General features: G+C 43.9%; 1 protein-coding gene and 1 long non-coding RNA gene across 2 annotated transcripts in view; one reads left to right on the top strand and one right to left on the bottom strand.

Annotated features, from left to right (window-relative positions):
• The window catches only part of LOC135269694 (uncharacterized), a 47,486-nt gene extending 30,584 nt beyond the window's left edge, over nucleotides 1-16,902 (bottom strand). The window contains exon 1 of the long non-coding RNA XR_010337945.1: nucleotides 16,665-16,902. This is a non-coding gene — a long non-coding RNA (uncharacterized LOC135269694). The remainder of the gene's footprint in view (nucleotides 1-16,664) is intronic.
• Nucleotides 16,505-21,155, top strand: PHOX2B (paired like homeobox 2B). Its single transcript, XM_021675634.2, has 3 exons — nucleotides 16,505-16,881; nucleotides 17,725-17,912; nucleotides 18,922-21,155. Exons 1-3 carry the CDS (start codon nucleotides 16,641-16,643, stop codon nucleotides 19,435-19,437), a joined length of 945 nt encoding a protein of 314 aa, XP_021531309.2. The 5' UTR covers nucleotides 16,505-16,640; the 3' UTR covers nucleotides 19,438-21,155.
• Nucleotides 21,156-27,227: the final 6,072 nt, after the last annotated feature.

Raw genomic sequence — 27,227 nt, 5'->3', positions numbered from 1 at the left:
GCCAATATCAATGGATATAACACACATAAGCAAAAACTCCTTGGGGTCCTCAATAATTTTTAAGAGTGTAAAGGAATCTTGGGACCACAAATGTCTGTTGTATAGAATGTCAGAGTGGGTGGGACCTTGGAAAGTATTAGGTCCTTTCACCTCATTTATAGGTTGAAAATTGATCCCCAAAGAGAGAGGGTGACTTACATTTTGTGCTAGTTACCTACTTCTGTGCTACAAACCACCTCAAAGCTTAGTGGCTGAGAATACAACAATCATATATTTTGCTCTCGAATCTGAAATTTGGACTGAACTTGAAGAGAGTGACATCTCTGCTTCATATTATATCCGCAGCTTTAGCTGGGATGACTCAAACATCTGACAGCTGGAACAACTGGGGCTCACCAGGCATCTCTCTCTCTCTCTCTCTTTCTCTCTCTCTCTCTCTCTCTCTCCTCCCCCCACCCCCCGGTGGATACTGGGGCATCCTCAAAGAGTGAACATTCCAAAAAACTGGAGTGAAAACAGCAAGGCTTCCTACGATCTAGCTTTGGAAGCCACATGGTTTCCACCACATTCTACTGGTCAAGCAAGTCATTGAAAGCAGCCCAAATTCAAGGGGGGAAAAGTTAGATTCCATCTATCAGTGAGAGAAACATCAAAAAAATTGTGGCCATCTTAAATCTACCACACCTGAAGTGCTAGAATTAGTATCAGAAGAACTGAGACTAGAATCCAGCTCTCCTGATTCTTAGTGCATATGACAACTTCGACAGTGGTACATAAGAGGAGGGTGAAAAGAAAGAACCAAAGCATGGGGCATTGTGTGAATGAGGAGCTTTTCAGGGTGGGCCCTAAGACACAATGAGCAGCATGAGCATTTGCAAGCCTGAAAAAGAGGTTGCTAAGAGGAGGACAGGAGTCATGGACTCTCTGATTCAGAGGAGGACTTAATTCTTGCTTAATGTGCTTGACTCTTCCACAGTCTCCCCACAAGTCATCCCTGTCTTGATGATGGCAAGTTTGATCTGTGGAGCAGCCTACTCCCCCTCCAGGAGGCTCTGTCTATTAGAAGATTCCACAGAGCAGAAATCTGTTTCCTGCTAGCTTTTACCCAATTACTTCCTAGTTGTACCTTTATATTGCCTTAGGGTAATATTGCAAAAGGCTTTGACTTCCTTAATACATGGCAGCTCAATAGCTATTGTAGCTTTATAGTCCCTGCTTGACTCTTTAATGTAGCTTTTAAAATTCCCCTACCTCTCAGACCACTCTCCTCTAAACTACGCTAGTTTCTCAATTGCTGTTTCAAAGTGTTCTTCAAGAGGGATCAGAGCAGTCCCCTGTTGATCAACATCTCCGTCATGTTCTACGCAGTTCTTTTTCTTTAAGTTTGGGGTATATGTGCAGATTTGTTATATAGGTAACCCATGCCATGAGGGTTTGCTGTACAGATAATTTTGTTACCCGGGTATTAAGTGTAATACTCAGTAGTTATTTTTCCTGATCCTCTCCCTCCTCTCACTCTTCGCCCTCCAGTAGGTCACAGTGTGTGTTGTTCCCCTTTATGTGTCCATGTGCTCTCATTATTTAGCTCTCACTTGTAAGTGAGAACATGCAGTATTTGGTTTTCTATTCCTGCATTATTTTGGCAAGAATAATGGCTTTGAGCTCCATCCATGTCCCTGCAAAGAACATGATCTCATCCTTTTTTATAGCTGCGTAGTATTCCATGGTGTATATGTACCACATTTTCTTTATCCAGTCTACCATTGATAGGCATTTAGGTTGAGTCCATATCTTTGCTATTGTGAATAGTGCTGCAATAAACATACGTGTGCATGTGTCTTTATGATAGAAAAATTTATATTCCTTTGGGTATATATCATGTTATGGGATTGCTGGGTTGAATGGTAGTTCTGGTTCTAGGTCTTTGAGGAATCATCGCACTGCCTTCCACAATGCTTGAACTAATTTACACTCCCACCAACAGTGTAAAAGTGTTCATGGTTCTAATGTGCACAGAGAATTACACGGATCTAAACTCCTTTTCCTGTATATGCTTTACCAACTATGCCTCTCTTACTTTTATGTGTCTCTGTGAGTGTTTGTTTGTTTGCTTAGTTTTTTACTCAGCTATGGGAATGTACATTCATCCCTAGAATTTTCTCAAGAGGTCCAACTTGCCAATATCTTTTTGAATCCAGACTTTGTCACTAAAACTGTTTATTATCCTGCTTAGTTTCATATAATCTGCAGATTTGTTAAGTACTTGTTCTATGCTTTAATCTAAATCATTGATTAAGAAGTTGAACTAGACAGAACCCTGTGCCGCTCCACTAGAGCCCATCTTCTATGCTAACATCAATTTACTAATCAGCATTCTTTGGGTTCATTTATTCACCTAACTGTTGTTAATTCATCTAATGGTACTATTGTTTAGTCCATATTTCTCCATCTTGTCCACAATGATATCCTGATAGGCCTGGACAAATGCCTTGCTAAAGTCCAGATACATTATGTCTCCTACATTTGGCTGCCCTTGAAATTCACTAACCCTGTCAAAGGAAATGAAGCAAATCTGACTCTTCCTTAAACATGCCATGCACTTTGATGATTCTAAGACTGTGTTCGTGTTCTTTCCTCTGCCCAAAATTTTCTTCCACTCCACCTCGTCTACTTGACTCTTTCTGTTGCTGAGATGTCACCTCCTCAATGAAGCTTTAGTCCTTGACTCCAGACATAATTATTTCAAGCCTGGTTCATTTCCCCCAAAGCTCTTTATACATAGCGTCATGTCCCAGTTGTTTGTTTATGCCTATTCTCCTCTCCCTTAGAATGAGCCATATATTATTTAATAGATGTTTGATGACTTTAATTCAACTAGATCCTGATGCCTACTAACAGTTGCTTCCTTTTCAAAATATTCATAAATCACTCATTCCCAAATCCAATCTAGCACGCACCATGTGCTACCGTAGTGCCAGTTCCCAAGAAAAGGAACCAGGGCTTCTTGGCCAAATGGCTGATGCCAGGTCTAGGCAAAAGTATAAAAGATGAGCCTGGAACATCTGGGCAGGCCAGTCAGCAAGGAAGCTATCAAAGACGATTAGGGGTGTCAAAAACTGAGAAGTCAAATTAAAGAGGTTTCCAATGGTCAAAGCTTGGATAATTTGATTAATAATTAGAATAATTACTGCAGTGAAAGAAAATACATAAAACATGTGTAAACCCATGAGTTCATAACAATGGTAAATAAAGGGAAGAACTCAGCATTTATCCTGACTTTTCACACCTTACCATACTAACCTTAGGGACCCAATAATTGAAAAAAAGAATTATTTTCTTTATAGACGCATTCTAACTAATAAATTAACAAGGAGTGATATAATTAGAATATCACCATTTTACTCCCACTAAATGAATAAAATAAAGTATTCTAGGCAATGATGATCCATGGCTTCTAAAATCCTCAGGTAAAAAGCTGATGAGGAACTTTATAATGGATGGTTCCAGCTGACAACACCTAAACCCCACAGATCAGACCTGACATCCTAAAAGGAGAGACAACCAGCCTCCTGGTATGGTGTAAGAGGAAGTATACAGCACCAGCTACTTGTTATCCTTGCTAAAAACTTGCACGTGGCACTGTCTAGACTCTAGATTCAACTAGCAGTTTAAAGAAAATAATAGGATTTATGGTGAAACAACTCCATGGGAAGGCTACTGTGGGAAATCCTACAGTACATATGACTTGCTTTTTTTTTTCTTTTTTTGAGACAGAGTCTTGCTCTCCTGCCCAGGCTGGAGTGCAGTGGTGCAATCTTGGCTCACTGCAAACTCCACCTCACGGGTTCAAGCAATTCTCCTGCCTCAGCTTCCAGACTAGCTGAGATTACAGACGTGTGCCACCATGCCCAGCTAATTTTTGTATTTTTAGTAGAGATGAGGTTTCTCCCTGTTGGCCAGGCTCTTCTCAAACTCCTGACCTCAGGTGATCTGCTGGCTTCAGCCTCCCTAACTGCTGGGATTACAGGTGTGAGCCATCGCCCCTGGCCTGACCTGCTTTCTTCTAAAATAAATTGCAAGGAGAAATAAAAAAAGAGGGTAGAAGAGTAACCTACAGATCAAAAAAGACTTAGCCATAAAAATGAAATACAATACATGGACCAGGCTTGGATTCTGATTCAAATAAATCAACTAAAACAAATGTTTGTGAAATTATCAGAGGAATCTGAACAGCAGATATTAAGAAATTATTATTAATATTTTTGGCATCATAATAGTACTGAGATTATGTATTTTAAGAAAAGAGTCCTTATCTTTTAGAGATAATATTGAAATATTTAAGGAGGAAATGATATGAGATCTTAGATTTGCCTCAAAACTACCTAATAGGGAGGCAGTGGGGTTTGGGATGAGGGGTAGAACAAGAACAGTTATGAATCAATAATTGTTCTATCTGAGTAAGAGGTTCATGCTTCCTTATATTGTTCTCTCTCCTTTGTACGTGTAAAATTTCCCATAATTATCTTTTAATCCAATCTAAAATGTTACCTAAAACTGTTATTGAGGTCACTGACCTGTGTCAGAACACACGTTCCCTTTCTGAAAATGTGAGCATTTGCCAGTAGAGAAATTTTTTTCATTCCTGCCTGCTTCATGATTCCACAAAAATCACAGTTCTGTGGCCATCACAATGGCCAGTTCTCTTGGGCCACCAGGACAGGATTCTTGAAGAACTCATTAGAGTAGATGGACCCTTCCCAATCACTCTGTGCATGTGGGGCTCTGGTCTCTGTCACTGGTGTTCACACTAGTCCTTTCCATAATGAAGCCCATTCTTTTTGACAGAAAAGACAGGATTACAATAGGAGTTTTGGGCCAGGCACAGTGGCTCACTCCACCTGTAATCCCAACACTTTGGGAGGCTGAGATAGGAAGATCTCGTGAGGCCAGGAGTTCAAGACCAGCCTGGACATCATAGTGAGACTCTGCCTCTACAAAAAATTACAAAAATAGCCAGGCATAATAGCATGCACCTGAAGTCTCAGCTGCTTGGGATGCTGAGGTTGGAGGATAGCTTGAGACCAGAAGACAAAGGCTGCAGTGAGCCATAATCATACCACTGACTCAAAAAAATTTTTTTCTTTTAAATAAGAGTTTTATTCAATTTTCTTTCTCATTTCTCAACATTGAAAAAAACACAATTCCTTTTATCATCTAGCTCTAAACATACGCAAAAGTATCCTTTGTCATCATTAGATTTTTATTTTTTAAATAAAGCTGGACTGGGCCGGGTGTGGTGGCTCACACCTGTAATCCCAGTACTTTGGGAGACTGAGTTGGGTGGATCACCTGAGGCCAGGAGTTCAAGACCAGCCTGACCAACATGGTGAAACCCCATTTTTTCTAAAAATACAAAAGTTAGCTGGGCGTGGTGAGACACACCTGTAATCCCAGCTACTCAAGAGGCCGAGGCAAGAGAATCGCTTGAACCCAGAATCACTTGAACCCAGGATGAGGTGGTTGCCATAAGCCAAGATTGCACTATTGCACTCCAGCCTGAGCAACAAGAGGGAAACTCCATCTCAATAAATAAATAAGTAAATAAATAAAGCTGGACTGGGCATTTTTGACCCTATTTTTCTAGGTCTCTGTTATTCTTAAAAATTACCTGTTCCTGCTTTCCCTTTTTTCCATAGCGTCACTAGTTTCTTTTGGACCCTCTTCCCTTTGTTAAGAATTCTCACTCATTTACAATAGCACTGTGGAAAGAGAATGGGCTAAACTTTTTTGATGGAACTATGCAATGTTGGTGAGTACTGGAATACTGACACTGTCATATTCTGCTCTGCAATTATAAACTGGTATCACCTTCCTGGAAGGCAATTTTATAACATGCATCCAAAGCCTTTTTAAAAGTGTGTACTTTGTGACCAAGGAATTCCATTTTTAGGAATTAATCCTTGAGCTTCAAATCACTAACAAGAAAAAGAAAGAAAGAAAGGAGGAAAGAAAGAAAGAAAGAAAAAAGAAAGGAAAGAAAGAAAAAGAAAGAGGGAAAGAAAGAAAGAAAAGAAAAGAAATTGATTCTAAGTATATGGATGTGCTCAGAGATTTAGTTAAAAGAATGTCCAAGATGGCATTTTAAATATATTTAAAAAATTAGAAGCAACTTAAATATATATTTTTTAAAAGTTTGACTATAATAGACTATGATTTATCTTGCAGTGGAATACCATGTAGCCAAAAAAGATGACATGTTAGGATATTTTATGATATGGGAAGATGTTTATAATACATAATTTAGGGAATAAAGGTTGATTTTTTTAATAAAAAAATTAAATTTTTTCTAAAAGTGGAAACATTATGAACAAAACAGTTCATAGAGAATGTTTCTCATTTTAAAAAAAAGTATACATGGAAAAAGACACTGAAAAATTATATAAGAAAGTTAAAGTAACTCCTTTAATTTTATTCTCCTTTCTTCACACATGCTGTAACAATTTCTGTAATGGATATTTATTACTCTGAAATAAGAAAAAGAAGTAATTCATGAACTGGAAAGAGGGTACACAGAGCCAGCTCAGGCCCCATCACAGTTTTCTCCCCTGGTTGGGTGCAGCCTGTTCTGGCCTGACCAGCTCTGAACAGCAACCACCAACCTCCCTTGGAGGCACTTTGCTGCCCCATCTCCATGTACAGAGACCAGGGGGCAGCAGCAGTCACTCTTAGGGGGTTTTCAGCAAGTGGGAGGAAGATCGATTCCAGATAGCTGCTGAAAAAGGAATTTGCCCCAAGAATGTGGACCTGGCCAAGGAAAGGCCAAGAAGTCCAGTCTGTCCTCATCTCTGGGGTCCGGTCTGGCCCCATCCTGGGGTTGTTTTAGAGCTTGGTGGCTCACCTCTCAGCAGTTAACACTGTTCATTCAAGAGGTTTCCCTGGGGTTTGGGTTAAAGCCGTTGGCCTCTGCTCTGCAGTCTCTTGTGTGACTCACTGTGCTGTTTTGTTCATTATTATGTTCTACTTCCTTCCTAGCAGCCTCCCTGGCTCTTCTTAGAAATCTCTTTCCCTCCTTCTCTTCCTCAAGCCCAATTTCAATGATAAAGATTTAGGAATAAGCGAGGGAATTGGCAGTGTTTGTGATTAGAACCCTTAGCCTTAGAGTTCTCTAGGTTGCTGTTTAACTTACCAGAGTAAACAAATCAGAGAAAAAACAGAGAGGAGAGAGAGAGGGACAGGGAGAGGGAGAGGAAGAGGGAGAAGTGGGGGAGAGGAAGGGAGAGAGAGAAGAAAAGAAGTGTTTTAGAAGAAAAGAAATATTATCCATTATATCTAACAAAGGAAACACTAAAAACATGCATCACTGTGAGCATTTATTGTCTTCTGGCTCCTAAGGTCTAGGACATGTGGTGCCTGTCCCTGAGTACTGGATTGCATTTGCTTCTAAATTCTGAATCAGCTGAAATATACATTAAAATGCATGATGCTGCAGCACCTTACTGGCAAACCCCACGAACCTCCTAAAGAAAACAAAATGATACAAACCAACATCAGCGGCAGCAGGGTCTTTTGAAAGCCCCCCAAAAGAAATATTTTTAAAGTTTTTGAATTCTAACACACTTTTATGTGTTAAAAGGCTGAGTCATTTAAGACAGTGAATGACTCCAGTGTTCCCCACATGCCTCTCAGTTAGTTCCCTGGCTGTGCTGACGAAGGATGCAAGAATGTGTTATTGGAATTAATTCTGGGTATGATGGAGGCAGCATAGAGCCCTTGAGTACCAGGACCAAGGCAGCTTTCTTGTGGGTGGATGAAATGGGCATCTTCATGGTGTGACAGGAACAACATAGGAAAGTGCCATATAAAATAGCTGCTCCCACTTCTAAAGTACCTGCTGTGTCACCATCAGTACTTCCTTCCTCTGTGATACTGGGCTCTTGGTATCTTCACTTGAAAATACACCTGGTGGGGATAATGTGCAAAATCCTAAGATCATCATGGAAAGGATGGAGGAGCAGAAGACAATCACTCTTCTCTCTCCTGTTCATGGAGCCCGCTTCTTGAATCTCAAAATACTGCTTTGATTTCCCACTATACACTATACACAATGTCCCTTATGTCCTTTCTTTCACATAAGAATATATGTAGAGAAGGCGCCTAGACAACCCCCTCTCCACCAAATCAATTAACAGAATCTTAGGAATGAAAAGAATTTCACAAAATTGTTATTCTGACCCCTGAAGCAATTAAGGTCTTTCACCAGCTTGAGCAGTGGCAGGTCCAATGGCCAGTCCATCCAGTGTGGGTTATAGACCCTACAAGGTCAGCACCCAGACTTTCTTGCGGTTGTCCCTACTTTCAAGTCCAGTGGCTCCCCTTCCTCTCGGGTGCCTGCAGTCATTGGGTTTGCTTCATCTCAAAAATTAGCTTTCAAGACAATATCTAAACCACTTCTACTCTAAGGTGCAGATTTCTAGCACATAGAAGGTAATTAATAAATATGGGTTGAATGAGTGAATGAGTGAATGGAAAATACCATCAAGTGCTGCCAAACCCAGAGAAGTATGTTAACGAGGATCACTAGGCCCAAGTTAGAGAAGTGAAGACCTTGCCAGGAAAGATGAGAGAGGGTTTTTGCTTTGAGGTATCTTCCTGGGTCCCCTGAAATTCCAGCACTGTGTGGAACTGTGGGTTCTGCCTGTGCTAAGACATTACTTCTTTAATGCCTTTTGAATCCCTTCACTTCTCTTTATCTTACACTGCTATTCTCTGGCTGAAAAATCCATCATTTCTTGACTAGCATTGTGCCACAGCCTTCTAATTTATCTCTTGGCTTCTCTGTTCCATCACCCCCTCCTCCCCAAATCACACTACCCTGCATCCATAATCCTGTAGGGTCTGATTCCAGCTCTACTGCTTTTATCTTATAGCTCATTACATGCCTCTTGGTGTGTTCCCCAGCCCCCATCAATTCTACTCTAACTGAAAGCTAAACTGAACTACTTATAAATTCACAAACACACTATGCTCTCTCTGGTTTTGGAGTCTTTGTCACTACCATACTAGAAACTTCTTTTCCGCTTCATCACCATTTGCTCACTCCCACTCATTGCTTAGTACCCAGTATAGATGTCATCTCTTTCAGAAGCCTTCCCTGAAACTCTAAGGAAATGTATGTCCATTGTGGGTCTGCTGGGATCTTTACTTCATGGCGTCCTCACCTGGAACTCAGGCTGACAAAGCAGTCACCATCTGGAGCATAGAAGAGGGCAACAAAAGGAGGATGAAGACTTTGATGTCAGCTCTCAAAGGTTCCCCCTGGAAGTCACACTTAACACTTCCATTCAATTTTCATTGGTCAAAATGAGTCACATGGTCATATTTAACCATTTCATATAGAAATTATTTTGCCCAAATTATTTTGACCAATGAAATGGTTAGACATGACCATGTGACTTATTTTGACCAATGAAAATTGAATGGAAGTCACACTTAACACTTCAATTTTCATTGGTCAGAATAAGTCACACTATATGCCTAGAAATGAAGAGAAAGAGAAACATTTGTAAAACAACCCTAGTGATTTACGTATTCAAGTAAGTGGAGATCTGGAAAATCCCCAACGTATCTGATAAGCTTACCGAGAAATATTTAATTTGCACAAGGGTAGTGGAAGCCATATTACAGGGAGCCATAGAGTGATTGAGAAGTAAAGAAATAAAGACAGTGAGAAGAGATAACTCCTTCAAGATGTTTGATGGTAAAGAGCAGAAGAGAGGCAAGTGGTGGTGGTGGGGTGTGGCCAAGGAAGAATAAAGAGTTGGTTGATAATTAGCATAAGCGTGGCTTGAGCATATTTAGAGAACAACAGGATATGTCCATATGAACAGGTGAGAGTTTGGATATCCATGAGAAAGGAAGAACTGCGTAGGGTCCTTGAGCTAGTGGAAGAGATTAAACTCTAAAGTATGATAGAGGGATTGGCCTTAGATGAGACTAGGCTTCCCTCCTCCAAGTAGCAGGAGCCATGGAGAGTGAGTGGGTGTAGAGGTTGATCAATTTATAGATTGAAAAGTAGGAGATTGAGGGAATTCTTGTCCAGTGGCTTCTGTTATCATTGTGAAATTAATTTATATAAAGCTGTCATAATGTGTTTCACTTAGAGAAATTTAGGAAATCATTATAAGAAAAAGAGAGTGAGAGAGATGCTCCTTTGTAACACTTATGATTTCCTAGAACAATGGCTAGGAGGATGTGAAGTATATCAAATCTCCACCCCCCACCCCCACCCCGTGCCATAATTGAGCCTAATTTTAGGCATGGCAGTTTTAACTGCCAAATGTAATCTCCTAAGCACATGGATGAGCCTGGTGAAAAAATGGTTTATCTATAATAGTTGGAAGTAGGAGTTTGAATATAGCTGTGAAATGAAAATCTGTTTCTGCCCAAACTTATCCAAAAATATACGAGGATATCATTAACTCTGAAGCCTTTGTCCATACTCTCTTCCTGTCTTCAACCTGAAAATGATTTTCTCGGTCCATATGCTACTCACACAGTTCAGGTCATTGCTTGGCTAAGAAGGATAATCTTGCCTGACCATTTCCTTTGGCACATAAGAAGATGCCTTCAAGGTCTCAGGACATTGCTACCTTAGGATGCTGCTACTCCAGTTATTATGGCAGCTGCTGGCTCAGAAAATCATAATCCCCTCTGCAAGTTCTCTTCTACACTCTGCAAGCTTGGTCAGGGCTAATGAGTACTTTTTTTTCTTCCTTCTTTAAATAGGTTTTTTTTTTCTTTCTTTCTTTCTTTCTGGCTTTAGAGAGGGCTTCCTGGCAAATTTAATTTTGCTTCTCCTTTGTTACAAGCAGATGTCACTTTTACATCTGTGTCACTTTTACATCAAATGCCCCATGTCTCCCCCCTACCAGCCCAGCAGATGTTACTACTATAAGCCAAACTCCAGCAAAAAGGTAACAGGCAGCCCCTTCTGCTAATTAGAGCATTGTGGAAGTGAAGAGAAGGGAAGGGGAGGAGTGGAGTGGGGCTTTTAATTGTCCTTAAAAGTTCTTAGAAGAATGGATTTTGGATATCTGTACACCATCACCTATATAGCACATACACATGCAGTACTTCAAAGTTAATCCAGATACAGAAGCATCATCTATGAGTTAGCCATAAAAGTTCAACCCAAAACCACACAGCTAATCCAGGACAAATGCCTTTCAAAATGAGATCACCCTGAACATACTAACATTTACATACAGGATAAAGCACTATATTAATTATGAATAAAAACTGTATATAACAAGACAAAACATATAATTAACCTATCTAATACAAATATACCTTCCAGTAAATTCCTTTAAAAAATAAAATTTTCTGCCTGGTTGCTTTCTTTTCCCCCATTTGATATCCTAGAGCCTGCTTTTTGATTTATCTACTCTCTTCCACATGCATTATTATTATTATTATTATTTTATTGTACTTTAGGTTCTGAGGTACATGTATAGATCATGCAGGATTGTTGCATAGGTACAAGCATGGCAATGTGGTTTGTTGCCTCCATTTCTCCCCATGTTATCCCTCCCCACCTCCCACTGTCCCTCCCCTAACCACCCCCCAGCAGACCCCAGTGTGTGATGCTCCCCTCCCTGTGTCCATTCCACATGCATGCATTATAAACATACAATAGGAAAAACACTGTGTCTATGCACCGTCTAAATCCCAAAGTAAAGTGTTTAATATACAATTCAAGGAGACCATTCCAACATCATCATTGCCATCGTGATCATACTGGTGGCTAACAGTCACTGGATTCTTTCCATGTGCCAAGCACTGTGTTAATTGCTTTGTATACGCTATTGTCAATCAGTTAATAATTGTTAGTCTCACAGTGCCAGGAGGTTAGTTGCCAGAACCTCAAAGAGTTTCTATTATGAAACGTGTATCATGGTTGCTAGGCAAATGGAAAATGTGGTGGAAATTCTAAAATGCTGGGAGAATGCAGTGGGTCATCAGACACGGGGCTGCTGTGGCTGGAATGCTTTCTGTTCTGGGGAAATGGTGTCCCAATAAATTTTGTCTAGGTTATTTTCTTAATGCAGGTGAGTGGGAAAGGCTGCTGTCTGCAGAAATCTTTTTGGAGAAACCCAAGGACAAATCTTGCCTATTCATTCTCCAGTTGAGAGAAATGTTGGTTCTGAGTTGAGTCTATGGCAGGCAGTGGGCTGGCTTTGCTGGGATAATTTGAATGCAGCATCAAATAAAGCAATCAAAAAGAAATTCCTCTGAAACTCTCACTGGTATTTAATATTTTATTCATTCCCATGTTATTGTGCTTCGCCTGCGGTAAAACAGCCTCAAAACAGCCTCCTAGGAGTGAGGCATTAGGAGGCTGACAAGCATTTTCCCATGAATTGCTACTACAATACAATGGCATTTTGTTTGCTGTTTTGTTTCCTTGTCTTCTAACATTCTTTCTGACTTTCAAGGAAAAAAAGAACAAGAAAAAGAAACCCTCCTATGAATGGTGCAGCAAAGGAAAGAAAAGTTCTTTTAAACTTTCAACCTTTTTCAGTTTGTATTGAGTAGCATGTAAACTTTTTTTTTTTTTCCTGGTAGTATATATGCTGGTAATCTCTTCCTTTTTGGTGCTTTAAATGGCCTTTTCCCTCCCTTTTATCACGTAGCATTGCCTTTCCATTATTGATTCAGAAAATCGGCAGGGGGAAAAAGTCAACCGTGTACGCATACTAAGAAAGGGAAGGCAGAGGCAGATGGATCAAACTCATCCATCTATCCATGTGGTCATTTATCTATCAATCCATCCTGCTACTCACCCGCCTCTATTAAAATAAATAGCAGGCACTGTACACATTGCTGGTTGGCTGAAGTTGTGATCTGGACAAAAGGTCTGTTTGGGGAAAGGATGCTGAAACTTAATTCTATTTGTGCCGGTTGAAAATCAGGAGGGGTTTTTCTACACTTCACTTTTATTAGATTATTTCTTATAGATGGTTTCTTTTTTCCTCCCAGACGCGTGGTGGAGGCTGCTGAAGCAGTTGGTCTATAGTTGGAATAATTAAATTAACCATTTAGTACAACTTTTAGGGGAGAACTCGCGTGTAGAAAGCACAACTGGAACAAAACAGGGCGCTGGGACTGGGGCTCTGGCCTGGCCCAGCCCCGTACGCCTTTCATCTCCAAGCAGAAGCAGGACCCCGGGCCACAAAAGACGGGCAGAGGGACGATAGGCCAGGGGTGGTGGGGGAGGGACGGTGACACTGAACAAAATAAACCTACAAGGCCTACAAAGGGGAAAATGAAGTCAAGCGCATTTGCTCATCCGGCCGTGTGGGCCAGGCGCTGAAAGGTCTAGTGGTACAAAGGCGAGAAGGCTCAGGGCACTCCGACCCGGGGTGGCCGGCAGCAGGGGGCGCCCGGAGCGGGCCGGCGAGGCGGCCTGGGACCGTGGGGCGGGGAGGGACCCCAGGACGGGGAGAGACCGAGCCCCGGGTCTGCCCCTTGACCATCCCCCGGGCACCCTCCACGGCCAGGCACTTCCCTTGGCAGCGCCCCTCCGCTGAGACCTCGCCCAGATCTCTCAGCCTCTCCTCTAGTCACCCTCGGAACCCCATCAGCATCCAGGTCCCCTGAGCTGCGCACTGAACTCCTCATCCCAACACTCCCTTTAGTACAGGAACTGCCTATATGCACCATCTAAATTCCGAAGTTCCACATCTTCACCCAAGAGCTATCCTCAGAAACTGCCAACAGGAACCCCTCTACTCTGAGCTCCGAGCACTTTTTAGGTCCTAGTTTTGTCTCCGCCCTAAAAGCCAACTGGACATTGGCTCTGTCCGCAAATTTAAGACCTGTGGTGAAATTGCCCTGCCCTCGGCTCGGGCGCAGGGCTCAGGCCCGAGGCGCACAGGGGCGGCGCGGCGCTGGGGCGTAGCTTCCCGAGCCGAACGCGCGCTCTTCACCACGTTCAGACACACCCCGGGTGAACCAAGGCTCTAGCGCCAAGCAGGGTGTGAACCCGGCAACTGTCAAGAATAGAGGTCTTGGAGCCGAAACGCATCACCTCCTGGCCACCCTGGTCACTCTCTTCTGCCGGGAAACGCGCTTAAAACCTACAACCCAACCAAGGAGCTGGTTGGCGGGGTGTCACCCCGGCCTGTGCTCCGCACATCCACATCTCCCGAGTGCAGGCCTCAGCGGCCGAGTAGCTTTCGGAAAACCAGCAGGCACAATCTCCAACCGAAATGCAAGGGAACGAAGAAATTTGGAAAATCTCAGCCTTGTGCTGTACAACCTATCCCCCACCTCCCTCAAGTGGTTGGGGAGGGGGATGAGCGTGGGGGAAATTCCATGTGTGGAGTCCAAAGGGATACAGCCACCTCCCGGCCCAAATGCAGATTCATATTCATGAGAGCGGGATAAATAAAGACAAATCTATGCCGTAATAGCACTTGGATTCGCATCCGTCTTTGCTGGCCTTTAGGTTTAGGGGACTGAAGACAGATGTTTGCATCCCTTTTCTCCTCTTGTCTGGTGACCATAAAGAAAAACCATTTAGAGCGTTGCAATTTGTTTCCCGCCGCAGTAAAACCTTGTACACATTTATTTTCATTTCACCCCCGTGCACAAAAAAGTGCACACTGGTCACCAAGGGCTCTTCTTTATCAAATACGCATTGTACAACATATAACTGCAATAAAACTATCAGCCCTCCCCATAAAACTATCACCAGGATCCTTGGTAGGTCCCGCTTTCTGCTCTCCCAACTTCAGCGCTTCCTCACGTCTCCAGTATTTGCAACCACCTGAAACGAGCCTGAAACTCACCCTGCAGAGAAGCACAAGGCTGGGGGACCGCTGTCCCTGTTTAATCCATTACAGCATCCTCGGCAGTTTAGTGCGCAATAAAACACGGTGGCAGGGGAGAGAGGGCGCCCATCCACTCTCCGGCACTAGCATCGAATTAAACCACTTAGTTTGGCAAACACTGAACGCCTAAATGCCCCTATAAAGACTTTATGAGTTTGTTACTTTAATTACTGACTTGTTACAGAGCACATAAAGGGGGTAATGAATGCAATAAAACTAATTATCTACACATTTAATTCATATAAAATATCCAGGGTTTGTTTACACCACACGGCGATTCAACTAAGCTTCCCCCTCTTGTCCACCGAGAGGAAGGATTTAATGAAATAGTTTCCCTTATTCTGCTAGGGCCTAACGAACCAAATGAAAATTACCCTCCCCTTAAATCATGGGGCCACAGAGGTCCACAAATCACTGCTCGCTTCTTTGTCTGTGCCTCGCTGCCAGGACCCAAAAGCCTGAGGAATTGGACAAGAAAGGTGCCCGACCTGGCACCCTTGCCTGGGCATTTACATGGCGAGAATTTTGCTCACTGCAGCAGGCAAACCTAAAAGGCAAAGAAGCAATCCCCGGGTCTGTGGAGGATTGTGGGCACCTGAAAGAAATAGAGGCGATAAAGAGTTGGAGTAGCCCGAAAGAGATGAAAGAGGAGATACATTTGGGTACACTTCATGCTTGCTTGCCAGTTAGGCGTAATTAAAACGAACAACTTCCAAACCAACCAAACGCAAACCTTGCGCTAATGAAAACAGACACAGAACTGAACGCAAAGAACACACCACAGTTGAGAATCCAGATGTTTTACATTCAAAAGCTTTCCTCAGATTTTTTTTTAAGTGTCCGTATACCCAGATTTTTAAGTGGCTGTATACCCCGAGTCTCTTGAAAGCACATTAAGCTGCAAGGAGAAATGCAATTTATAAGATGCTTTCTCTCTCTTTTAACCCCCTCTACCAGGTGTATTTTTAAAGAAATCAGTTTATCGTTCACATAAACCCCCTTGGCCCACTTACTCTATGTTACAGGGCGCCTGAGTCTTGCCAATGTCCCAGTCCTTTATAACATTTCATGCACTTCGGGGGGTAGGCTTGTTGTTAAATTGAGCGTGTAACACTCTTACAAAACAGGTTTTCTATGACATCAAGGTTTCTTCTCCCTAACCGAGGGGGGGAAAAAAGAAGAGGACGAAGAAGGGGGAAAATACACACACTATCTCAATTTATGCCTAAGGTATATGATCAGTTAAAAAGGCTTAAAAGCTCGGGGAAATTGGATCAGGGAGAATCGTCACCCAACTTTCATTATTTCCAAGTAGTGTGATTGAATTAAAGGGCAGGGAGCTGGTTAGAAGGGAGGATCAGGGGCTCGGTGCGTAATGGTGTGGTATTAAATTCTAATTAGAGATGCAGGAATCAATGATAGGGAGGTTGGACAGCTCAGTTCCCCAGTGCCAGCCCAATAGACGGATGAGTTATTGTCATGTAAAAAGCGCCAGCAATAAGACCAACCGCTTTGCTATTGTCCAAGTGGAAAGAGCCAAGTTTATTATGAGGACTATATGCTCTAGAGACCTCAGACAAGGCATCTCATAGGAGGCTTTTTCATAAAACTAGGCTCTGCTGGTAGTAAGGAGGCCAGTTTGGAGGCAGGCGTTGAGCTGTGCACATCTCCCCACTCCAGCCACCTTCTCCATATCCATCTTTTATTTCATTTTTCCACTTGGCTGAGCCATCCAGAACCTTTTCAATGTATAAAATGGAATATTCTTACCTCAATTCCTCTGCCTACGAGTCCTGTATGGCTGGGATGGACACCTCGAGCCTGGCTTCAGCCTATGCTGACTTCAGTTCCTGCAGCCAGGCCAGTGGCTTCCAGTATAACCCGATAAGGACCACTTTTGGGGCCACGTCCGGCTGCCCGTCCCTCACGCCGGGATCCTGCAGCCTGGGCACCCTCAGGGACCACCAGAGCAGTCCGTACGCCGCAGGTAAGGACCGTCAGCTTTCTCAGCGGAGGAAGCCGCCTTTCCGCTCGTATATAGGAAGCCTTGATTGCATTTGAAAATGGAAATGTGTTTAGTATTTACCAAACGAAATTTGCTTACACAAATGAAAGAATTTATCACGTTAGAAGCGATTGCAGGGAGGGGTAATTCACTTACAGGGTTACACTATCCTAGTCACACCCGAACCGCCAACAAAATTATCTTAAGCTGCCAAAATGATAGGCATAATTTATTTACTTTGCGATGAGACGTAAAGCTTAGAAAATAATTAAATAACAAAGAGTAAAGCTCATTACTGGCAGTGTCTCTTTTTTTAAGAACCGACAGCGGCTCACACCTCTTTGGCTGGTCATTTTTATGATTATTTCTTTAATTTATTATTTTTTTTTGCAGCACTTTCCCCCAACTTTTGAGCCGGTTCAACTTTCTGAAAATTGAAAACTTCCCAAAGTGGGACTGTTTGATAACTTCTTTCCTGACTCCCTGATGTTCCGACTGATGTTTTTGGATTTTTTTTTTCCTCTTTCGTTTTTTCCTGCTGAAAGCACTATCCCAAGTCCGTCACATCGCGCTGTTCCAATCCAACCAAAGGCGCTTGTCCCAGAAAGGATGCCGCCAAGCCCGAATTTTGAGCCTGGGTTTCCGTAGATAACAAATTTGCTCGGTTTATTCCAGCGGCTTCTCTCTGCGACTGTTTCGCGCGGGTGTAGGTGGCGGCTGCCGGATGATCTGACCTTGTAGTCCCCACATTCTGGCTCCACGGCCGGCGTGCTGCCGGCCGATTCGTTCACTTTCTGTCTCCTCTGTCATCCATCCTCTCTCTAGTTCCTTACAAACTCTTCACCGACCACGGCGGCCTCAACGAGAAGCGCAAGCAGCGGCGCATCCGCACCACTTTCACCAGTGCGCAGCTCAAAGAGTTGGAGAGGGTCTTTGCGGAGACTCACTACCCGGACATCTACACCCGGGAAGAGCTGGCCCTGAAGATCGACCTCACGGAGGCACGAGTCCAGGTAGGCTCGCCTGGAAACTGACCCGGCCCCGCCGCACTGGTCCAGGGAGGTGTGGGGGTGAGGGGCGGCTGGTGAAATTCAAAGTCCTGGAGCCTCAGTGAGAAGGAGCTAGGGGCCCAGGGCAGATCAGAAATATTGGATTTGGTGTGGCTGTGCTTGCGAGAAAGGCTTAGAGCGCGCGCTCTTGGCATTTTATGCACAACTGTCAAGTGTTTCTCGCCCGAGCAGGGACATGGGGGGCCTTGGGACGTGGATGAGCCAGGGGACAGGAAGTGCCTGTGGTGGAAGGTGTGCAGACTTTGCTCCCGTTTTATAAGTTTTTTTCCCCCCACAAATGCCTCCTAACTCAAGTGCGTTTTACTTGGCTCCATGGCATATAGGTGCATTTTTCTGGAAACTATGACTTGAGTCAGATTTGCAAAGGGGCTGTAACTTCATGAAGGTCAAGAACCAAGGCTTACTCTAACCTATTAGACACAGGTGCGCTCACAAGTTGGCCACAGCGGCTCCCTGGGTGTGCCCCTCACGGAGAAGCGGTGCGCACCAACGCAGGCTCTTCCAGGCCCAAAGGCCCGAGATGGGCAGCGGAGCAAACCCAGTGGATCCCTTTTCCTTAAAATTAGAGTTTAACTTTAGAACTTAGGCTTAGGGGTGAATGGCGAGCTCGGGGCTTGCTCAAGAAGCGGACTCACCAAAATAAGGCCTTCCCTTTTAGGGTCTTTCTGGGACCTGGGGCCTTTTTAACTCTTTTTAATCTGTTTAACTCTCCTGCAAGGCTTCATTTCCCTGGAATGCTCAGCTCGCCCTCAGAAAGTTTCTCCGAAGATGCACGTCAACAAGGAGGGGTAGACTCGGTGGACTGAATGCGCGCGGGTGTGATCACGGCGCACGGGGAGGGGGGTGTTCAAACAAGCCAAAGTAGAACGTGGGCCACCCTAACTCGTGTTTTTCTTTCCCATTTCCTTCTTTCCACCCCTGCTTCACCGTCTCTCCTTCCGTCTTGGGCCAGGTGTGGTTCCAGAACCGCCGCGCCAAGTTTCGCAAGCAGGAGCGCGCAGCTGCAGCCGCAGCGGCCGCGGCCAAGAACGGCTCGTCGGGCAAAAAGTCTGACTCCTCCAGGGACGACGAGAGCAAAGAGGCCAAGAGCACCGACCCGGACAGCACTGGGGGCCCAGGTCCCAACCCCAACCCCACCCCCAGCTGCGGAGCGAGTGGCGGCGGCGGCGGCGGGCCCAGCCCGGCTGGAGCTCCGGGGGCGGCGGGGCCCGGGGGCCCGGGAGGCGAACCCGGCAAGGGCGGCGCGGCAGCAGCGGCGGCGGCCGCGGCAGCAGCAGCGGCGGCTGCGGCGGCGGCGGCAGCTGGAGGCCTGGCTGCGGCTGGGGGCCCTGGACAAGGCTGGGCTCCTGGCCCCGGCCCCATCACTTCCATCCCGGATTCGCTTGGGGGCCCCTTCGCCAGTGTCCTATCTTCGCTCCAAAGACCCAACGGTGCCAAAGCCGCCTTAGTGAAGAGCAGTATGTTCTGATCTGGGATCCTGCGGCGGCGGCGGCGGCGACAGCGGGCGAGCCAGGGCCCGGGCGGGCGAGTGGGCGAGCGGGTAGGCCCAAGGCTATTGTCGTCGCTGCTGCCGTGGCTTTTTCATCGAGGGCCTAAAGTAATCGCGCTAAGAATAAAGGGAAAACGGCGTCGCCCTCTTTCCAACCCCACTCCTACCCCCTTCCTTAACCCCCAAACAATACAAAACAAACAAACTTCCCTGGCTTCGCACCTGCTTCGGCCGCGCAGCGGGGCCAGGGCTCCGCCTGCTGACCGGGGGTTGTGAGCAGTGCGGCCTGGACGCGGGGGCACTCTCAGGGGGCTGTGTCTGCGTGTCAGTTTGTGTCTGTCTCGGGGAATGTGTGTCTGCGGCCCAAGCAGGTGACAGGAAGAGATGGGGGGCCGCAACCAACTCAGTGACTTGTTTAGAAATAAAAGACAAAAAAGTAAAACTAAAAACAAAAAAGTTGGAAGGCAGAAACCATTAAAAAACAAAAGCCAACAACCCAGAAAGGTTTAAAAAAACATAAGAAAGAAAAAAGACAAATTAAAGGAGGGGCTAGGGAAGAAGCTGCAGCTGGAGCTGAGGGCTCGATCTTGTGAACCCCTAAATCTTCTCCCTGCTAACAGCACGGATTCTCTTGGGGCTCTTCTTCAGGGAAGGGTAGGGACGCCTTTCTAGCCCACCTTCCTATCGTGTCCTTGGGTTCGGGTCACTGTGGCGACCGACGACTCGCTGACTGTCCCGGTGGCAGAAGTGACTTTCTGGCGCCCCCTTGCCTGTCCCACCTCGCCGAACACTATCCCGCCATTAGCGCATCGGAACCCCACAGAGTTGCAACTCCCAATCCGGAATCTTTGCAGCCGTTGGGCCCTGAAAGATGCCCTATCCATGAGATGCCTTTTCATCCACAAACTCTGCAAAATGTGTCTCATGTTTCGCAACTCTTTTTTTTTCCCTCGCTCCCGCCTACTCCGTCGGCATTTTCTTCTTCCACCAGCTTTTACTGAACTTTTTGGCACTGCTTTAGATTGGAGTCAATTGCAGTCCACATAACTGGCTGCAGAGAAATCTACCGAGCAAGGGAAAGGCACACACGTTTGCAGAAGTGTCTCGGTTTGCATTTCTGTTGGAATGATCCGAACTGGACTCACATCCTGTATGGTGGATGGACTGTATATTGATGGTTCCATTCTTCTCGCAGTTTAGACATCTCTGTTGGGATTTTTTTATTATTATTTTAAAAGGCACAAACTCTAGATATTAGTTGAATGTTGAGGCTTTAACTTTTTCGGTGTCTTTCTACAACTGTGTTCTGTGACTCAATTGTATCGTGTTAATATCAGTACAGACCGTCTCCTCTACGTGACCGTATAATGTTTTTCTCTTATTGTAGTCTCTATGGCGTGTCTTTATGGTGTAACAAGGTTCTCACGGGTTCAATCTTTTGTGTTAGAGAGACCACAGTTCAGACAACGGTATATATTTTTGTTATCAGGTGCATGTCTGTCTGATTTCTTTTTTTTCCCTGTTGGACTACGTTTGTGAACACAATTGTCATAAGTTATGTTTCAGATTTTTGAATTTATTTATATGTGTTATAATGAATGCTTCTATTTAAAAGGGAAATATTTCTACATGTGCATATAGTTTTCCAAGTGTACCATTAACTTGATTGTTGATAATAAAAACAAAAAGCAAGTCTAGTAATTGAACTCTTTTTTTTTCTTGACTCATTTTTGTTTGATTGGTCATTTTTTTTTTAAAGTTTTATTTTAAAAGGATAAGGGAAGATAAAGGAAATTGTACTAAAAATAGCAAGAAGCCCAGTTGGCTCTGGAAATCCAGGTGGCTGGGCATCTAAACCCATGCAGTCAAATTCAGCCAAATATAAAATTTAGTGCTTGAGAGAGCAAGCTGGATTCTTGTCCATGCTTTTCTGTCCCCAGAAGCACACCAGGGCGTTGATAAAAGAGTTCACATCTGGCTGCAAATCTGTGGACTGGGTGGCAGCCAAGGCAGGATTTGAATTCAGGTCTTTGGGGTGGACTTGAAATGACAGTGTGGATTCTGCATGCAGGTGCCTTCAAGACCAATGATATCTGGCAAGGTCCAGGCTGTCCAGCTCCCCCAAACCCTGTAGACTACTGACACCCCAGGACACCTGACAAACTCCATGTGGGCAGGTGATCAGGTGCTGTGTGGAACAGGTTTGTGCCTTCCATGCATTTCCTCATCTCTCCTTCAAAACAAGACCATGAAATGGGTACAATTCCTATCCCCTGTTTTCTTTTAAACAGGTGAGGGAATGGAGGCAACAGGGACTTAACCTGCTGAAGCACCCCCAGTTTATGAGTGATGGGGCCAACCTTTGAAGAGAGAAAATCTCATTCCAGAGCCTGCAATGTTTAACTGTATCAGTGGTTCTCAAAGTGTGGCTCCTGGACCAGCAGCATCAGCATCACCTGGGAATTTGCTAGTCACAAATTCTTGGGACCCACCTTGGGCCTACTGAATCAGAAACTCTAGGGATGGGGTCCAGCAATGTGCTTTAAGTTCTAGAGGTTATGAGAACCACTAAACTACCCTATAAGAAATGCAAATCAGAAAATTCCAGAACTTGGACTACCTTGGGAACAGGTGCAGGGAGGAATTCTGACAGCCTTAATGATCTCTTTTGGAGGGAAGGAGTCCTCACTACAGCCCCAAAATGGAATCCTGCCTCCTCCTTGGACCCTTTGGGCTACTTTCTCCAAGCCAAAGCCCTGTATATACTTCTGGTCCTTACCTTTGTACCTCTCTGGCTGGGCATAATCAACACATAATTCAGTTCCCCTCATTTGAAGGGAGGCCACAGTTTCCCTCCTGTGGTTTAAGGATTAGCAGCTGATCTGGTTTAAATTTATCAAGGGCTTCTCACCACAAGCATCCAAATGTGACTTGCATTTGATCAGTCAGGTTCATTCAGAAATGTCAAACATTTGTGTCGTATCAAACTTCAAATCATGTTTCTAGAAGGCTTTTAGGGCCAGGCATGGTTGTTCATGCCTGTAATGCCAACATTTTGGGATGCCAAGGCAGGAGGATCGCTTGAAGGCAGGAGTTGGAAACCTGCCTGAGCCACATAGCAAGACCTCATCTCTAGAAAGAAGGAAGGAAAGAAAGAAAGAAAGAGAAAGAAAAAGAGAGAGAGAGAAAGAAAAAGGAAAGAAAGAAAGATATAAAGAAAGAAAAAAATAGAAAGAAAGAAAGAAAGGAAGGAAAAGAAAAATTAACCAGGTGTGGTGGCACATGCCTGTAGTCCTAGCTACTTGGGAGGCTAAGGTGGGATGATTGCTTGAGCCCAGGAGGTGAGGTTTCGATGAGCTATAATCATGCCACTGCACTCCAGCCTAGGTGATAGAGATAGACCCCGTCTGAAAAAAAAAAAATAATAAAAAAAAAAAGACTTTTAAATATTCTTTAAAAAATCTCTCTAAAGGCCCTTCAGTAAAGTCTCCAAGACAACATTGTCCATATTAGATTATCCACTAATTGTGCTAGTCTAATATGCTAGCAATTGCCAGACCTCTTAGGTTCTAGTCTTTGGTTGTAAATGTAACTTAGAAGGTCTGAGATAGACCACAAAAGCAAGAATTTATTGGCAAAAAGAGCAATCAAGGTCCTGGGCCTTGTCACAGGAAAGTTCACCTTCCTTTAGTCATGGATGACCACAAGGTAAGTCTCTGAAAGCTGATGGGCAGTCTAGTGGACAGGCATTCTGGAAAAGGCAAGACCAGCAGAGAAAAAGAAAGCAAGGAGCGGAGAGAGGAAGAAGAGGGATAGAGAAAGAAGAGGAAAAACAAATAGCCACAGAAGAGCTTTTGGAAACCCCAGAGAAGGCCCTAGAAATCCTTTCAGATGTGAATAAACTGATGAGGGTTGCCAAATTTCCTTCTCCTGGCCTCGAGCTACTTTGAGTGACTTGCCTCCAGGACAAGGGAAACTCTGGGGATTGGTGAGAAAACCATGCACTCACCTCCATCCCAGCTTCCCAGAGGATTGCAGTGTAAATGTCTGGAGGCACCCAACTGTAGCTCTAGTATTCTGAATACCACCTTTGTTTTAATTTGGGTTACCTCTGCTTCTTTTACTGATCAAAGAAGCAAACTTGTTGGGAGGCAAGTCTATGATGAAATGCAAAATAATATCCCCGTAATATGATGGAGTCTAGTGGCAGGACACTCTGTCTCTCACATTGTGTCATTTCCTTGGAGCCCTGCACAGTGTGAACAAGCTCACTTTCACTTTTCCTCTCCTAAGAAATTTGCATTTTGGCTCATCAAGGCATCCTTTTTCCTGGCAACTCTGGGACCACATGTGACTTCACAAAAGCTGCAGAGCCGATGCCAGATGGCCACCCGTAAGCCAAGTCTCCTTCAAAATGGCAGAGTGCAGAGAATCGGAGAGTGGTTTTAGAGGGAAGCAGACAACATGGCAAATAGTAGCGGTCCATAACTCACTCCCGATGCGTCTCTGTGACTGCTGCATATCCTTAGAAAGACAGCCTATGGTTAAAGCTGATCCTCAATTCAGAGAAGGGATCTGTGCTACCTGGTGACTTTGCTGAGGCTGGACAGGAACAGACTAAAATCAGTCAGGAGCTGACAAGTAACACCTACTAACATTTATTGAGTGCCTACTGCATGCCAGACTCCATTTTAAACTTACAAGTTTTAATGTATTCAGTCCTGACGACTAATATGTGAGATAATTGCAATTTCCATTTTTTTTTCTTATGAGGAAACTGAGGCATTGAGGAATTGGGTAACATGTCAGGGTCACACAGTCAACAGGATTGCAGCAGGAACGGATTGCAGCCCTAGCTGGCTGGTGTCTGGAACGTGCGTTCCTTAACCACTGTTCTTTAGAGCCTTCACAAGAGGAAGAATTCATTTCAGTCCACAAGGTTACACACTATCAGACCCTGGAGGAGATTTTGCAAGAGACTCTAGAGGCAGGTGAAGGTTAGAAAGGGCAACAGGAGAGCAGTGTTGGGATAGGAATCCCAGCCAGACTCATAAGGAAGTCCAAGGCCTGAAAGGCTTTGTAATCCCCAGAAGGAGGGAGAATGCTTTCTGCAAGACAACATATTTACAGCTCAGTCTCTTTCTGGTAAGTGAACAAGACAAGGAGTAGCCAGAGGCATAGAATGTGGAAGGGAAAAAACAGTTACATTTATGAAGTGGAGAACATCAGTTGGTGGACAGGAAAAGATGTCAGCCTCTGGGCTCATTCATCACCATCATGACAGATGGATGGCGCAAATGACAAAAGCCCACCTGCACCCTTCATCTTCCAGCCCTCATTCCAGAGTGGCTGTTTACAAATCTGTGTGGGTAAATAATGACTAAATGGGCTCGGTACAGTGGCTCACGCCTGTAATCCCAACACTTTGGGAGGCAGGTGGATCACCTGAGGTCGGGAGTTCGAGACCAGCCTGACCAACATGGAGAAACCCCCGCCTCTACTAAAAATACAAAATTAGACAGGTGTTGTGGTGCATGCCTGTAGTCCCAGCTACTCGGGAAGCTGAGGCAGGATAATCGCTTGAACCTGGGAGGCAGAGGTTGCAGTGAGCCATGATTGTGCATTGCACTCCAGCCTGGGCAACAAGAGTAAAACTCCATCTCAAAAACAAAAATAATAATAATAATAATAATAATAATAATAATAATGACTAAATGTCTTTACCTTACAGTATTTCCATGTTGGAAAGCAAAGTACAGTGGAAAGATCTGTGACCTCATTAGACCAACGGGCAGGATTATCTGAAAATAGTCTATGACCATGTCCCCATCGCCATGGTAGACATTTTGAATTGTATTAGTCTTGGCTTAATGCAGGGGTTCTCAACCTTGGGTTCATGGATAGAATTCAAGGGAGAAAGAGAAAAACATGTACACATTTTCAGTAACCTCTACCTGAAACACAGTTTCTTTAATGATGAATGTGGGCAATGTAACCACAGTAGTAATTGTCAGTACCCGTGACTTTGAAGCCAGTGGAAATCACAGATATTTTCATTTCACAATAGAGCTTTTTGAAACTACCTTAATAGATAGCTTAATAAGTTTGAAATTATGATAAATACTAAACCAGGCATTATATCTTGTTATTTAAGGCATTACTGAAGAAGCACATATGTTACTACAGCACAAATTTGTTTTAAAACATTTCTGATAACTTTGTGTCAATTGGCTTCTGTTGTAATCCTATGCACTTTAAAGGATTATCTTTCCTTTTAAATATTTTCTTCATTTTATTAAGCAATTTTTAAAATTATTTTTAATTGACAAAAACTATATATGTTTGTCATATACAACATGTTTTGAAATATATATACACTGTGGAATGCCTAAATTGAGCTAATTAACATATACACTTCACCTATTTACCATTTTTTATGTGTATGGTGAGAACACTTTAAATCCACCCTCTAAGTGACTTTCAAAAAAACAATACATTGTTACTAACTATAGTTACCTAGCGAAGATCTCTTAAACTATTCCTTCCACCTAACTGAAATATTGTATCCTTTAACCAACATCTCCCCAGGCTTTCCCTGCTGGGGAGATGTTCCTTATTGTTTATACCTTAAAACATTGTCTTGAGAAGAGATTCTTGGATGTCACCAGGCTGCCATGGGGTCTATAGCACCCACACAAAAAACTAGGAATGAATGTCATTCCTGTCTCCTGGCCAACTGATGAGAACAGGGTGTTCCGTCTCTCTGTGAAGCTGACTGTAAGAACATTTCTTCAGGATCAGAGCATGTAATCATTTCATTTCATGGGTGGATGCAATCTTAGAGAAGTTTTAAAGCTATCCCATGCTCCTTCAAGAGACAAAAGAGAATAAAACAAGCCCTCCAAGTTGCACAAAGAAAGTTCTAGGATTTTCTAGGCCACTGGCTAGGTGGAGGTGAGTAAGAAAGCAGGGGAGAGCAGGAGGTGATTCAGAGGTTTCAGCAGGACTGGAGAACCCTCTTACTGTTTATGAAGGATTTACATGAGCTGGGCACTGTGCTGCATGTACCACACTGAGATTCAAATCCATTGACTCTTACCCAAGGTCACATCATTAATAATGGCAAAGCAAGACTCAGTCCAAAACTCAGCCTCTTAATCAATATGTTAAAAAGGTTTGTTTTTTTCCTTTAAAAAAAAAAAAGAGGAAAGGAATTCCTTAGTTACCTAGTTGTCACTCACTTTACCTTTTGTCCGAACTTGAAGCTACTGGATCTGTTGGATTACCCCAAGGCCAAGTGATTAAGCAATGATGTTACTTTAGCCATGTGTTTGATGTCAAAGACCTCCCTCTGGGGAAAGTCAGACATCAAGGGAAATAAAGGCCTCTTACCTGGATATAATTTCATTAGGGAACATAGTGGATGACTACTTGCTATATGACTTCTCAGATGATTTAGGCGATGATTTCCAGAACAGGAAGAGCCTGGGTATAAAACTCAATTTCTTTATGGCCCCAGTGGCAGGGCCATCTTGGACAAAAGAGGAATGTAAAGCCGACTTGTTTGAAACTTAAGATATTGTGCTTTTTGGAGTACTCACTATGTGTTAGATACTTGGCTAGCTGTTTTGCATTTGTTATGTATATAGTGTATCAAGACTTCTGGGGTAGGTGGCATTGGTATGAAAAGAAATCCAAGTGACAGAAAAGCTGAGCAACTTGCTCAAGACCCCAAAGCTGGCATGTGCCAGAGATGAGCTCCAAACACA

This window comes from Aotus nancymaae, unplaced genomic scaffold, assembly GCF_030222135.1.
Source record: "Aotus nancymaae isolate 86718 unplaced genomic scaffold, 86718_ANA_hifiasm-v0.15.2.pri h1tg000006l, whole genome shotgun sequence".
NCBI classification, from domain to species: domain Eukaryota; kingdom Metazoa; phylum Chordata; class Mammalia; order Primates; family Aotidae; genus Aotus; species Aotus nancymaae.
This window is presented reverse-complemented; position numbering and strand designations above follow the sequence as displayed.